The sequence below is a fragment of the Sinocyclocheilus rhinocerous genome, unplaced genomic scaffold, assembly GCF_001515625.1.
Source record: "Sinocyclocheilus rhinocerous isolate Xijiao unplaced genomic scaffold, SAMN03320098_v1.1 scaffold1, whole genome shotgun sequence".
Lineage (NCBI taxonomy): Eukaryota > Metazoa > Chordata > Actinopteri > Cypriniformes > Cyprinidae > Sinocyclocheilus > Sinocyclocheilus rhinocerous.
Genome location: NW_015638974.1, coordinates 1,275,284 through 1,290,078, shown reverse-complemented (window position 1 = coordinate 1,290,078; position 14,795 = coordinate 1,275,284). Strand labels below are relative to the sequence as shown.

General features: G+C 36.8%; 2 protein-coding genes across 3 annotated transcripts in view; one reads left to right on the top strand and one right to left on the bottom strand.

Moving 5' to 3' along the window:
- The window catches only part of LOC107750439 (annexin A5-like), a 9,325-nt gene extending 2,344 nt beyond the window's left edge, over positions 1-6,981 (bottom strand). For both annotated transcript variants that reach the window (XM_016565808.1, XM_016565809.1), the window contains exons 1-11: positions 6,837-6,981; positions 6,564-6,602; positions 2,856-2,940; positions 2,435-2,584; positions 1,956-2,050; positions 1,711-1,824; positions 1,482-1,572; positions 1,279-1,358; positions 1,035-1,085; positions 736-829; positions 553-648 (exon numbers count right to left, since the gene is read on the bottom strand). In XM_016565808.1, the coding sequence (XP_016421294.1) occupies positions 553-648; positions 736-829; positions 1,035-1,085; positions 1,279-1,358; positions 1,482-1,572; positions 1,711-1,824; positions 1,956-2,050; positions 2,435-2,584; positions 2,856-2,940; positions 6,564-6,566 (859 nt within the window). In that variant the 5' untranslated portion in view covers positions 6,567-6,602; positions 6,837-6,981. The remainder of the gene's footprint in view (positions 1-552; positions 649-735; positions 830-1,034; positions 1,086-1,278; positions 1,359-1,481; positions 1,573-1,710; positions 1,825-1,955; positions 2,051-2,434; positions 2,585-2,855; positions 2,941-6,563; positions 6,603-6,836) is intronic.
- A 3,284-nt stretch (positions 6,982-10,265) lies between these two features.
- LOC107750438 (ubiquitin carboxyl-terminal hydrolase isozyme L1-like) lies at positions 10,266-12,839 on the top strand. Its single transcript, XM_016565807.1, has 9 exons — positions 10,266-10,392; positions 10,492-10,503; positions 10,855-10,983; positions 11,232-11,367; positions 11,602-11,687; positions 11,990-12,037; positions 12,132-12,201; positions 12,322-12,380; positions 12,521-12,839. Exons 1-9 carry the CDS (start codon positions 10,360-10,362, stop codon positions 12,602-12,604), a joined length of 657 nt encoding a protein of 218 aa, XP_016421293.1. The 5' UTR covers positions 10,266-10,359; the 3' UTR covers positions 12,605-12,839.
- The last annotated feature ends 1,956 nt before the right edge of the window (positions 12,840-14,795 follow it).

Sequence of the window (14,795 nt, the reverse complement as noted above, 5' to 3'; positions counted from 1 at the left end):
GAAAATACAGTTTTTTTTACAGAATAAAAACCATTACGCCTATGGAGAGTACCCGTAAACCATGTGTGTGTGTGTGTGTGTGTGTGTGAGAGAGTGTGTGTCTCTGTGTGTGTGTGTGTGTGTGTGTGTGTCTGTGAGAGTGTCTGTCTCTGTGTGTGTGTGTGTGTGTGTCTGTGTGTGTCTACATGTGTCTGTGTCTGTGTGTCTGTGTCTACGTGTGTCTGCGTCTAAGTGTGTCTGCGTCTAAGCGTGTCTGCGTCTCTGTGTCTACGTGTGTCTGTGTCTACGTGTGTGTGTGTCTGTGTCTGCGTGTGTCTGTGTCTGCGTGTGTCTGTGTCTGTGTCTGCGTGTGTCTGTGTCTGTGTCTGCGTGTGTCTGTGTCTGTGTCTGCGTGTGTCTGTGTCTGTGTCTGCGTGTGTCTGTGTCTGTGTCTGCGTGTGTCTGTGTCTGTGTCTGCGTGTGTCTGTGTCGGTGTCTACGCGTGTGCGTCTCTGTGTGCGTCTCGGTGTCTGTGTGTGTGTGTGTGCGCGTCTGTGTGCTTGTGTGTCTTACCCACGGCCAGCAGTACTTCTTGGAGGGTTCCTGATGTCTCTCTCTGGATGCTCTCCTCTATTTCATACCCTGAGAGCTTTCTATACTCCTCAAACACTGCAGAAAAACCATTAACAGAAAACAAGTGAATATATAGAAACAAAAATACCAATTTCATTACCTACATGCATGTGTGAAACTAACCTCTCCTAAGGTGAGCATTACTACGGTTTCCCAGTATAGTGATGAACTGGCCTTCATCGGTTCCATACTTCTGTTCTCCTGCTGCAAGCAGAGCCTACACCACAAACAGTTTTTAAACTGACTGATATTACACACCACAAGCACTAGATGGAACCATTTCAACGTTTTACATCAAGAACTTTTTATTTAACATCCAAACGTTTTTTCAGAGAAAGAAAATGACCAGTTTTAGTCTAAAAAATTATTTGCAAACATTCAGTTGCATTGGATTTGATGTGAACTTACATATACAAACTTACCTGCGCATCGCTTTGGATGAGGTCTTCTTGTATACCCTGCTGTCTGCTGGCCTATAGCAAAATCATATAATATCAAATAAATGAATAGTAATGCAACTAAAATGACAAAACAACCACACTTAAGTCTTAGGTCCTTTCTGCAGTGGATTGAAATTTCCAGTGCTATTAACATACACAGATACAGTATTGTTTATTTAAATCTTGTATTTTTATTTTTTATAAAGATTGTTAATGGACTACGTACTTGTAGCAAAACAACCAGCATCCTACTGAAATTACCTCCAGTGTCACCAGTCACATCTTTCTCCAGATCATCATTATGCTCTATAATATACATACAGATATCATTAACATTGAAGAGAGCATCATTCAACACATATTGCCTTACTGGCACTAACTAAGAATTAGAATACTAAGAAAAAACGTATAATGCACAAACACAGTTACCTCGCTTGTATAAACTTTTGATCTCGTTGACTTCATTAGGTAACCTTGATGCCAAGATCTCAATCAGCCCTTTCTCATCTGTGCCTGCACCCTAAGACAACAAATGCAAAGGTACAGATATACAGCAATCTGTCTATAAAACATCATGAAATTTATATTTCACTACAATCGTGATTATTAGTTTTTTTATTGTTAAAAATGATTGACAGCCCTAGTTATTGGTGTGTACCTTAATAGCATCCCGCAGACATGTGACATCATACATGATGGGAGGAGTCATCAGAGCTACAATCAGACTCTCAAACTTCCCACCCAGCTCTGACTTCAAATTATCCACCAAATCCTAAACAGAGATGAAAAGAAAAAATAGTAAATAGTTTTTTTTTTTAATTATTGTTTTATGTATCCTGCACAAATTCAAATAACACATGTTTATATATGGCTTGAGTACATAAATGATGCTGATGAGATTACATTTCCATGCAGGGTTTTGAATGCAGCCTTGATTTCTTGGCGCTGTGCATTACTACGTGCTATCAGCAGCTGGAGAATAGCATCCTCATCGGTGCCTGAGTAAAAAAAAATAAAAAATTATTGTTGATGACCATTACATAATGAGTAGACTGATATCCATCTCTTATACCCAGATGCAATATTCTCAAGTTATTCATTCATGAGAATGAAATAAATTAAACAAGCAAAATGTATAAACACTAATGCATCCATACACAGCCTTGATCATCCAAATAATAATAAATTAGTCACACTAAATGTGTAAGATCTCTGCAATTCTACAGCATAATAGATTCTAATTTGCAGTTACACATTTAATCATCCATACACAGCCTTGATCATCCAAATAATAATAAATTAGTCAAACTCAATGTGTAAGATCTCTGCAATTCTACAGCATAATAGATTCTAATTTGCAGTTACACATTTGTCAAACTCACCGAGTCCTTTCATGGCCTTGAAGAGAACTTCAGCGTCATTGTTAGCATTGAATCCACCATGGGCCAGGGTTTTGAATGCAGCCTTGATTTCTTGGCGCTGTGCATTACTACGTGCTATCAGCAGCTGGAGAATAGCATCCTCATCGGTGCCTGAGTAAAAAAAAATAAAAAATTATTGTTGATGACCATTACATAATGAGTAGACTGATATCCATCTCTTATACCCAGATGCAATATTCTCAAGTTATTCATTCATGAGAATGAAATAAATTAAACAAGCAAAATGTATAAACACTAATGCATCCATACACAGCCTTGATCATCCAAATAATAATAAATTAGTCACACTAAATGTGTAAGATCTCTGCAATTCTACAGCATAATAGAGCAGTTACACATTTAATACATTTGTCAAACTCACCGAGTCCTTTCATGGCCTTGAAGAGAACTTCAGCGTCATTGTTAGCATTGAATCCACCATGGGCCTTCACTGTGCCTCTGCCAGCCTAAAACAATTAGAAAAAAAATCAAGTATTAGTTTCATTCCTTTTTAATAGTATGTATATATTTAACTTCAGGAACTTCAGTAATACATCTCTGAGTCACAACCACACCCACGTTTCCTCTGACTCTCTAAGAAGATGTGCATTTGACTTTTACATGCAGTAGTTTTCCACATGGAAACTTTGAGCGACTACCACAAATCCTCTGCGGTCTATGTGTGTGGGAGGCAGGGGAGTGATACCAGAATACTGGATACAATTCATACTATACCACATCTACAAATACCACATCTACAAATTAACATTGTTTTTCTTTTTTAAAAAGTATTGTTCAGATTTACTTATTATCTGCATCCTGTTTGTGACCTACTATCCACTCAAATTCAGGAAGCTGTGTAAGATTCCAGAAATTACCAACAGATGTAACCCAAGATTTTGTGAGAATACAGTCAAAGATCATGCTGATCATGTGATCTTTTGGGAAAAATCACACACTTCTTAAATCCTTCATATAATTTCATAAACTTGAACACAGAAAACACTCCGCCGCCGGTGTCTGTTTGTGGATCAAAGGAGTCACGGGAAAAGATACCAGCACAGACACAGGCACACTGGTTTGTTCTTATCTCAGTTAAGTCCTCTGGGTGACAACCACACTACTGACAAAAGCCCTCTCAGCAAGGCCTCATTAAAACAAGGCACACAAATACACACTAAAGTCCTTTTCTGAACCTCGCCGTATGCACACAAGCACAGAACATACCGCAAATCAATCTCGACTTGCTTTGCTTCTATGTAGCCACTGTATGACACCTATTTAACCCTACAAGACATAGGTTGCATTCAAAATCACATACTTTCCCTTCTATATATTAAGCGAAGAGAACAGTATGTCTGAATTAGTAGGCAAAAAGTACCCGGATTTACTACTGGCGAGATTCTGAAATGTGCATACGATGTCAAAAAGACCATAGACAGTATTTCAGAATTTGGAACTGCATATTATATATATATTTTTTATCATATATTTCTGTGGTAAGGGTGGTATGCTATAATGCGTAATACGTGCCAATGCTATGATATAAGTCCCCAGAAATTGTCCAATAAGCAAAATGTTTATTGTGTATAAACTTGCAGACAGCAGCTGATTTAAGACAGCTTTTACTTACTACTCACAGCTTTTTTATTAGATAAGCTAAATGATATTTTGTTGTTTGGGAGAGGAAATGTATTGTTCGTTAATGTCTCAGCCACAGGAATGTGTTGAATAACTCAGGCCTGAATGCTTTCTGTGGTTATTTAGGAATCAGGAGCCATCCATTCAAAATCCAAACAGAACAGAATCCTACTTGTGTACGATGGCAACATCACGCGTTATAGATTTAATCTGTGCAAAACAAGACATTTAAGGAAAAACTTGCAGATTCTTGAGACATAGGAGAAAACCTACACTGTTAAAAATAAAGGTGCTTCGTGATGCCATAGAAGAACCTTTTTGTCTAAATGGTTCCATAAAGAACCTTTAACATCTGAAGAACCTTTCTGTTTCACAAAAGGTTCTTTGTGGCAAAAGAAGGTTCTTCAGATTATAAAAAGGTAAGAAAGAGATGGTTCTTTAAAGAACCTTTGACTGAATGGTTCTTTGTGGAACCAAAAATGATTCTTCTGTGGCATCGCTTGAAGAACCTTTTGAAGCACCTTTATTTTTAAGAGTGTATCCCACAACTTTTCCCATAACTTTTTATATAATTTCACACCTCTGTCCCCACTTTTGTCAAGTCACATTGATTTATATAGCACTTTATACAATGCAGATTGTTTTAAAGAAGCTCATCAGTAATAAACTGGAAAATAACAGTGTTAATGTTGCAAAATTCACCCATTATCAGCTGTAAAGCAGCTCCACAAAAGACAATAGTGTCATTATTCAGCTCATTATAGTTCAACGTTGAACTAACAACACCTGCAAATCAAACAATATCACACAGGCTAGTTTTTTTTCCCCCTTACATTTTAGGTAATGGTGCTGCTATTTTCCATTTTATTTAGAGCATTTGACTTTATTTAGGCTAATTTAAATTTTACACAAAATAAGCAAAATATGATTATCAACACCATCAGATTCCAAATCTGGCTGTGGTGACAATTCCCTAGATGAAGCTGGAAATATTTGACAAAACAGAAGCAAGGCATCACAACAAAATATAGCTGAATACATGTTAAATATAGCACTTTATACAATGCAGATTGTTTTAAAGAAGCTCATCAGTAATAAACTGGAAAATAACAGTGTTAATGTTGCAAAATTCACCCATTATCAGCTGTAAAGCAGCTCCACAAAAGACAATAGTGTCATTATTCAGCTCATTATAGTTCAACGTTGAACTAACAACACCTGCAAATCAAACAATATCACACAGGCTAGTTTTTTTCCCCCTTACATTTTAGGTAATTGTGCTGCTATTTTCCATTTTATTTAGAGCATTTTACTTTATTTAGGCTAATTTAAATTTGACACAAAATAAGCAAAATACGATTATCAACACCATCAGATTCCAAATCTGGCTGTGGTGACAATTCCCTAGATGAAGCTGGAAATATTTGACAAAACAGAAGCAAGGCATCACAACAAAATATAGCTGAATACATGTTAACATGCTGAACAGATTAATCCGATTACTTCTCCTTATACATAATAAACATTTATCTTTTTACAGTTCTGTAGCCCTTTTGTCCTAGTACTAAAACTCTGTCAGTTGGAGTCATGTTACTCAGCCTCAGTCCAAACAATAGAGTGAACAAACATATCTGACATATCCAAATATACGGAAATGAAAGCAATATTGATTTACCTGCAGAAACAAGTGTGCGAGTGTTCTCCAATCTCCCTGTTTCAGCTAAAACTAATTTATTTTACAATGCATCTGCAGCTTAGGTATTAATGAATGAAAAGTGATTTCAGTTTTTCGGTCCTGGTTATATTCTTATTGACAGTAAACTAAACGTCTGATACGAGTAGCATCATAGTATCAAAACATTACATTGCTGACTTTGTTCTGTATGAAATATTATTATTATCCGCCACGTTAGCGGAAATAGTTCACCAGTTTACTTGAACTCAGCGGAACGGGGTGAATTAGAGGAACAAAGAAGAGGAGAGCGGAGGATAGCAGAGTGAAGAAACTGAGGGAGACAGACAGGAACGCCCTTCGGGTGGTTCAGCTCACGCGAGTGAGTCATCGATGCTCTCATTTACAACTATTTTGTTTATTTCTAAACATTTGCATTAAAAACATAAACGCTCTCTGAAATAGTTGGAATCATGAATCATATGTAGCCTACATAATAATGCTTCCAAAAGCATCGTGTGTCGCCTATATTGCAGGATAGTGAAAAAGCATCGTTTCATTCTGTAGTAAGAGTTTGACAGCAATGCAACAAGTACTGTGCCCCTTTAAGCAATGTTTTTTTCTTCCCTACGCAGCTATTACGGGCGACGACACATGAAATGTCGCAAATCTAGCTATACAGAACATTAAGTATCTTCAAAAACAAAGGCGTGTTAAAAATTAAAACACGCTACAAATGATGTTAGACTTTCATTACAGCAGTAAACTATAACTTACCATCTTTGGGATTCACGTAATACTTCAAAGAGCTCGAAGCTAAAAAAGAAAAGAAGAGAGAGAAAGAAAATGACAAAATAACGGTGCAGTAATAAACATCGATGTGAATAAATGCATAATGTGATTATAAAATAATAAAAAGCAAGTTTATCAAGTATTGAGAAGGGGAAAAAAATGTTTGAAATGTTTTCAGACAGGTAGGGTCGTACCTGTGTACTCTATAGAAACATGAGTTGAAGGATTAGAGTTGAAGTGCCGTTTCCATTCACTTACCGAGAGAAGAGTTTCAGTTTAGGAGCAGATGACTGCAGTACAGACCGAAGCAGCAGCAGGAATGAGGAATGAAGTACTCTAGTAGAAGGATTAAACTCGACTGCGATGTGTTGAGGGTTGAGCCACACCCTGGCAAATCAGCCAGACGCTGTGACTTATGGGTAGTGGTGTTTTTCTGCTTTCTTCTTATATTTCTACATATCTGTGCATACTAAAGCAATGAATCACAGCTGAAGACCAGGCATTGCAGAAGATCACAGTACAGAGAACCATTTTTAGAAGAATGTAAGCAGTTATTATTCAAACTTATAAACATCAACTTTCTCCATCCAGGAGGCTGGTTTGTGAACTCTGATGCAGTGCTGCTGGTTCCCCACCCTGTTGGTCAACAAAGTGTTGTTCCAGCAGGTGCTCTCACTGTTTAATAAGACAAACAGAGAAAAGCTATCTACCAGGCAACATATTAAGTCTACTCAAACACACAAAGATGGGTGTCACGTTACACAAATCTAATATTTTATTTGGAAAGTAACCCATTGTTGATAATTTCCACGTGGAAGACTTGCTGATCAAATTTCAAGCCCAAACACAATTGCAACTGCATTGTGTTCTAAAAAGACTTAGCATGAAATTAAGACATACTACAGATGCACATATAGCTGATGAATACATAAAAAGCCATACTCCTGTCTTTACCATCACAACATTTTAGGTGGAATTGTTTGTAATGTTAGTATGTGCACATTAAGGCTGTGCGATATTGAAGAAAAATGCGATAAGCGATAACTCATTAAATAATGAAATATTCGATATGCGATACGATAATGCTTAAAGTGCCACATGCTCAGATGAAACAGTTTTACTCAGCTGTTGCTGAGTCAGTTCTGTGAACTTCTATAACTATCTTGTGTCATATATATATGGTTATTTGTATGTATGTATCAAGAGCTCCTGTAAAATCACAACAAATTCCCTGTTTGCGCACACTTAAGTGGTGAATAAAGCTCATTCTGATTCTGATTCTAATAAGAAAGCACCCCTACAGCAACTTCTGAAAGTGAACGGTAGTGTTTTACTCTAGCATTACATAAAAATGTCATTTTAACATGAGTTTAGGAACTGAATAATAAAAAGGAAAAATAAAACACTGCGTAGTATTTACTCTTTGAATTCAACATGAACTGATTCTTATTTAAGCTACAAAAGTTATTTAGGTAAGAGCAGTGAGTGATTTTCTCTGTCTTTTGTTCATGGCCCCAAATATTGCAAGCTGTAGCGATATGCATATTGCGATATGTACATTTGCGATATTTCGATAATTTCGATATATTGCACAGCCCCTAGTGCACATGTAATGTTAATTCACCTGTAACCTAAGTGCTTGACAATATTATTGGTTTTATTATTATTATATTTTTGTTATTACTCTTTTTATTATTTATTTATTTATTTATTTATTGGTTAGGCCTACTATGCCAAAATCAGCAATTTTCAATAATGCTCTTGTCCCTTTTACATGCAGTTATAATGAATTGTAAACTGGTGCTTTCAAGCTTGAAAAAGGACACAAAAGCATCATAAAAGTACAGGTAAATTTGTCCATATGTTCCATGCACTATCAATTCTTGTGAAGTCAATATATAATTATGTGATGAAACTGTTAAAGGGATTTTTCACCTAAAAATGGAAACTTGATGAAAATGTTCTTACCCTCAGACCATCCAAGATGTAGATGAGTTTTGTTTCTTCAACAGATTTGGAGAAATGTAGCATTGCATCACTTGCTCACCAGTGGATCCTCTGCAGTGAATGGGTGCCGTCAGAATGAGAGTCCAAACAGCTGATAAAAACATCACAATAATCCACAAGTAATCCACACCACTCCAGTCCATCAATTAACATCTAATGAATCAAAAAGCTTCATGTTAATAATAAACAAATTCATCATTAAGACGTTTTTAACTTCAAACCGCTGCTTCTGGCTAAAATACGAGTTCTCTGTATCCAGTTTCTTCAGTGAAAAAGTTGTCTCGTCTGAATCAAAAGAGAAATATGCAAAGATCAAGCACTGTAAAAGTACAAGTAAAAGCAGTCCAAAGCAGTTCTAAACAAATATGTCAGTTTATTTTGACAACAGGTGATGGACTTTATCACCAGAGGAAGCGTTATTATGGATTATGGCCAGAAGTGATGGTTTAAAGTTAAAACATCTTAATGATGGATTTATTTCTTACAAATATACAGATTTCCTCATCAAAAGATGTAAATTAATGGATTGTAGCATGGATTATTGTGATGTTTTTAACAGCTGTTTGGACTCTCATTCTGACGGCACCCATTCACTGCAGAGGATCTATTGGTGAGCAAATGATGTAATACATTTCGCTGAAGAAACAAACATGGCCTAAGGGTGAGTATACATTTTCAGAAAATTTTTATTTTTTTAGTTAACAATTCTTTTAATCATTGCGAATGGATCAGTGGATCAGTGAATTGAATTATTCACATTGGTTTTGTGAACTGGATCAACCAGTTCACTGAAAAGATTTAACTTAAAGAAAGATTAGAATTGGACAAGGTTATTCTCTCAATGTGCAAAGGAGAACTTGTGCCAGTGCAGTACTGTAACTAGGAATTCTCCCTAACTGTAATGGCCCAATACATTTAAAAAATACATGTAAAAATTGTTGTGTGCCCCCAGAATCATTCCAACCTTTCACCCTAGCTGTTGAGATTTTCAGTGAATATTGAGATTGAATAAATGGATTTAGAATGTCTTGTATTTACTACTTTTATAAGCATTTATGCTGTTCATTTGTCATTCAATCCCCATTCTCTTTCAAGATCAAGAGCAGGGTATTCTTCAAAAAAAAAAAATCATCAAATTTTCAAATTATGGTAATAATCAGTATGGTAAATCTCTTTGAGTGTGTAAACTGGATTTTACAGACACAGAAACAGGAGTTATTTAAAAGATACCAAAAAGTGCAAGTCATCAGTTGTTATTTCATCAGAACTCAGCTCAAAGTAAAGTGTTATGTGAGTTGGGTAAAGTGGAATTTAGTCCTTCAGTTCTGATTTATGCAGCTTCGAGCCATTCAGTGCACTTCATTCATAACTGGTCCACTTAACTCTACTGTAAAATGTTCCCCCTTTTTTTTAATCAAATGATTAATCAGAACTGGGGAACAGTGGTAGCTTCCAGAATCGGCCGACGGCGGACCGATCTATTGCTGGAGAATCTCAACCACCACCCAGTCATTTTTGCCATTCTCTCTTTTCCGTGTTGCGTTGACTTTTCCCGATACTCGAAATATACAGAAACGTTTCTCTAGCGGGGCGAATAAGTGTGCCAGGAGTTTATAAATAGCTCGTTTATCTGAGCGGACACCCCTCCGGTCTGTGCAAATGGAATATGACCGGTCGCATATGATCCTCGTGCGCTTTCAGTCTGGTTTGTGTTTCTTTCTCGGGCGGCGCCTTTCAGATCTCTGAGGAGTGACACTCACGAGCGTCTGCAATCATGGAGTGGAAACCGATGGAAATAAACCCTGAGGTTTAACGCTTTTTCATGATTTAGCCTGGCCAGCTGATTTATCGCGCATGGTTTCGCTTTCTCATGACCGACATATTTGTGCGCTTGTATTGCTTTCAGATGCTGAATAAGGTACGTTCGCTGAGTCATAAGATGAGGTGATGATGAGACTGTCTGCTGGACGGGTCTGGGGCTGAACTTCCACGGACTCCAATTTGAGATGAAAGGGCGTGGGCTCACACGCGTTATCACCTGCTATGCACAATAACAGTGACACGCAGCATTTTTTATACGCATGCTTAACGCAATAATTTGTCATTTTGCATAATATCACAAGTTACAGATATACTAGTCGTTTATAACACATGGTCATTTCAGACTTTTAATATATCAGACACTGATTTTGTTTGATTTGAATCGATATACGGGTCAAGAATAATGTGATTTTTTTTTTTCTTTTCTTTTTTTTCTGTCTTTGTGTAGGTGTTGAGTAAGTTGGGTGTGGGCTCGAGTTGGCGTTTTGTGGATGTTTTGGGTCTGGAGGATGAGTCTCTGTCAGGAGTGCCCTCACCCTGCTGTGCCATGATGCTGCTCTTCCCTTTAACGCAACAGGTACGTACGGACGCACGCGCGCACAACGCGGGCGTGGTCACCTCTCACGTGAGGAATCGATATGTGAAAAACTTAGATGCTCAAAGTTGCGTAGTTTTATTATACCCAAGTTAAAATTTATTTTAGTTGTAAATGTTATTTTTTGGCTTATTGGTAGTATTTCAAATCAGAGTGGCCTATCTTTACTCTCACAGAATGAAGTGTATTAGTTATATGACTTTAACACCGATATCTCTCTTTGTTTTTAGCACGAGGAGTTTCGTTCCCAACAGTCTGTTGACGACTCTAAAGGTGTATATTTTCTGAAACAAACTGTGGTCAACTCTTGTGGAACTGTGGGTTTGGTACATGCTGTGGCCAACAACCAGGACAGTGTTGATTTCGGTGAGTGGAGACGTGTGCCATGAACTTCTGCTCATACGCATGATGTTTTCTGATGCTGAATTGAGCTGATGACCTTGTTGATTTGAAAAATAATTTAATTTTTTTAAATTTATATTTTATTTTATATTATATCTTAAAATTTGACATCCATATGAAATACAAAGTTACAAATTGACAGTAAGTTTAGATTGGTGAGAGATGTGGATTCATGATTCAGCACCCTTTTGTCTTTAGACAGTGACTCTGCACTGAAGAAGCTTCTAGAAGACACCTCAGAGATGTCTGCTGCAGAAAGGGCCAAAGCATTTGAACAAAATAAGGTATTGTAAGTGTTCATTAAATGTTGAGTCGCACAAAACATGTGATTTGCCACATAATCTTTGCCAAAAACCAAGATTAACTTCAGAAATGTCAAAGTACTTGTAACTAAGACCTATTTTAATATTTGTGCAGTATTCATGACCTCCAGTAGGTGGTACTATTCTACGATTTACATTTCCTAAGTAAATAAATGAAAATGTACTTATTGTACTATTTTTATTTTCCATGGTGTTTGGTGTTTAATTCAAACAAATGCATTCAGGCTTAATTTGTGTTTTTAAAGTTAAGTTGTTTTATTCAGGCCATCCAGGAATCTCATGATGCAGTTGCTGATGAAGGACAGTGTCTGGTAAGACAAGAATGACATACACAAACACTAGGAGTAATGAGTTTAAGTTAAATTGTTGTTTCTTTTTCCCTCTCCATCTCTCTTATTCTAACAGCCAGAGGCAGACAAAGTTAACTTCCATTTCATTACATTTGTCAAAGTGAACGGTCAGCTTTATGAGCTGGGTAAGTGGATGACATGTATTGCGGTGTAGTGTCTGTTTCTGTGCCGACGACTTGCGTTTAAGTTTAAACTTACTTTTTTAAATGTCTCTGAGCTATAAAGTGGGTGTTTTGTTGCCTCAGATGGCAGAATGGATGGACCTGTGAATCATGGACCTTCAAAACCAGGAAGCTTCGTCATGGTAAGCACACATTTTCCTGGGCATGGTGTTTGTAGTTAATTGCAACTGTAGCATGTTGTACGGTTAAAACCGTAGATTCAGAGCATCTTAAAACAATGAGTCATCTTCCTGTGACTGAATAACTGACTTCATCTCTCTAGGATGCGGCAAGGGTGTGCCGTGAGTTTACAGAGCGGGAGAAAGGGGAGGTGCGTTTCTCTGCTGTGGCTCTCTGCAAAGCCTGAGAGGAGCCAGACCACTTAGCTTGAACCATGAGCAGTTCCGGAAAACCCTTCAAGCTCTTACTATACAGAGCACAGAATCCAAACCTGTACCACGCTACACAAACTGCCTGCCTGTCTGACTGTGAATTACTGTATTTTTTTTTTTTGTCTCTCCTATCAATCTGCAACTACTATGCTCTTTGTAAACATCAGTTTTGTTTATTTGAGCTTTTGTTGTTACCTCATTTACTTCAAGTTTGAATATTTTGGACCTGACTGTGAATTACTGTATTTTTTTTTTTTTTGTCTCTCCTATCAATCTGCAACTACTATGCTCTTTGTAAACATCAGTTTTGTTTATTTGAGCTTTTGTTGTTATCTCATTTACTTCAAGTTTGAATATTTTGGGCACTTTTTGATGGGGGCAACATTTAGCAGAAATTTAATGTGAACTCATTAGCTTGGAGGTGTATGTTCAAAATAAAAAGAAGACTGAGAAGGGTAATTTGCTTTTGTGTGTAGTGTTGTGTGTGTGACATAAGTATTTGAGTAAATGTAATTACTGTACTTGAGTATCTTTTTGGATACTCTGTAGTTTTACTGAGTATCAAAGGTATTAGCAACTTTTACTCTCTACTTCACTACATTTTTTTAATAAGTATCTGTACTCTTTACTCTACTACATTTGTAATGAGTGTTGCCATTTTTGCATGGCACCTAGCTTTTTCTGCAGCAGTTTATTTCTGCTACAAAAGAAGTGATACCAACTACCGTACTATATCTTGTGCATTTTGCCCTTACTCACCCGAACTTGTCAACAAGGCTACTTTACGTGAATGTGAGTTCCTTAGCAAGTAGTTATGAATCACAGATGTTTTATATATGAGATGAGGACATGACTGCAGCCGGCAATGAGACCGAAACCAGCACATCCAGTGCAAGAAGGCTTAGAATTTTTAAATTTTATTTAACATTATTTTATTTATCCGTTATACTAAAGAGACCTTTTCGAAGGATACTGTTTTATTTTTTTTTGAGGTGAATTTAATTTTGGTTTTGGAAAATAAACGTGATTGCTCTCCTCACTAATCAACTCTTCCTTGTTTTCACTGGCATGTCTCTTTGACTGGCATGACCCTAAATGTTTTTTTTTTAAACTGTTGTCTGTAATTTTTTTCTGGATTTATGATTGAATACAAATAAAAAAAACTGTGGTAATATAATGAAGGCATAAAACATTAACAATTTAAATAATCTTTCAAAATCTAATTCATTGTTTTTCAAACCTGTCTTGGAACCCCGCCCCCTGTTAACAGTTAAACATGTTTGTGAATATAAGATAAAATAAAAATAAACAATAAAAAAAAATAAACCCAAAGTGGTGATTTGGAGCCCTCTAGTGTCATGATGAGTGCCTGTGCAGTGGTTCCATTTTGGCCTCCAAATTATGATTTTGTCTTTTTTATTTTATTTTATTAAAACGCATTCAGTGAGACATGATGCAAAGTCATACTTTGTAATCTGTAAGGATGGTATTATTTTGAGCCCAAGGGTATGCCATATTAACCTGATAACATGAGTGCTGCTTGTGGACCTAGTGTGAAATTGGCCTTTCTACAGAGACATTGCTGTTTCAGCGTAAATTGCACATTATGACTTAAATTAGGAAGCCAGAGTTTGCTAATCCACATCCATTCACTAATTTAAGCTTTCACTTCAAGTCTGCAGAGAACTGTAATGCACCCGTTTAGTGTTATTAACATGCAGTGTGTGTTGTATTCCGTGCTAATTAAGCTCTCAAAGTGCCCGTTTATTTGGAGGCCACTTTCAACACTGTGAATCACCCTTATGCCTACTCTCAGAACACAGTATCAGCTTCACTGCATGAGTCCTACCTGACAGGAACATACTTCAGGGTGTCTTGGAAAGACAGGCCAACAAAGTCACATCAACAAGCTGGGATACATCTTTAATTGGTGTGCAGGAACCTCTCTATTTGCTGTACACAATGTCACTGGAGCCGGTCATTCGGGTATAGCCTACTGGTTCTTCTAACCTTAAGGATTTTTCTCAAAATTATTCAGAATTTAGATTTTTTTTAATACAATAACACAATGTAACACATTTGTTTCACTTAAATTTTTTTTCTAGTTCTTATAGTAATTCTGTGGTGGTAATTATTGTGCTATTTATTTTCACGTAATATTTTGGT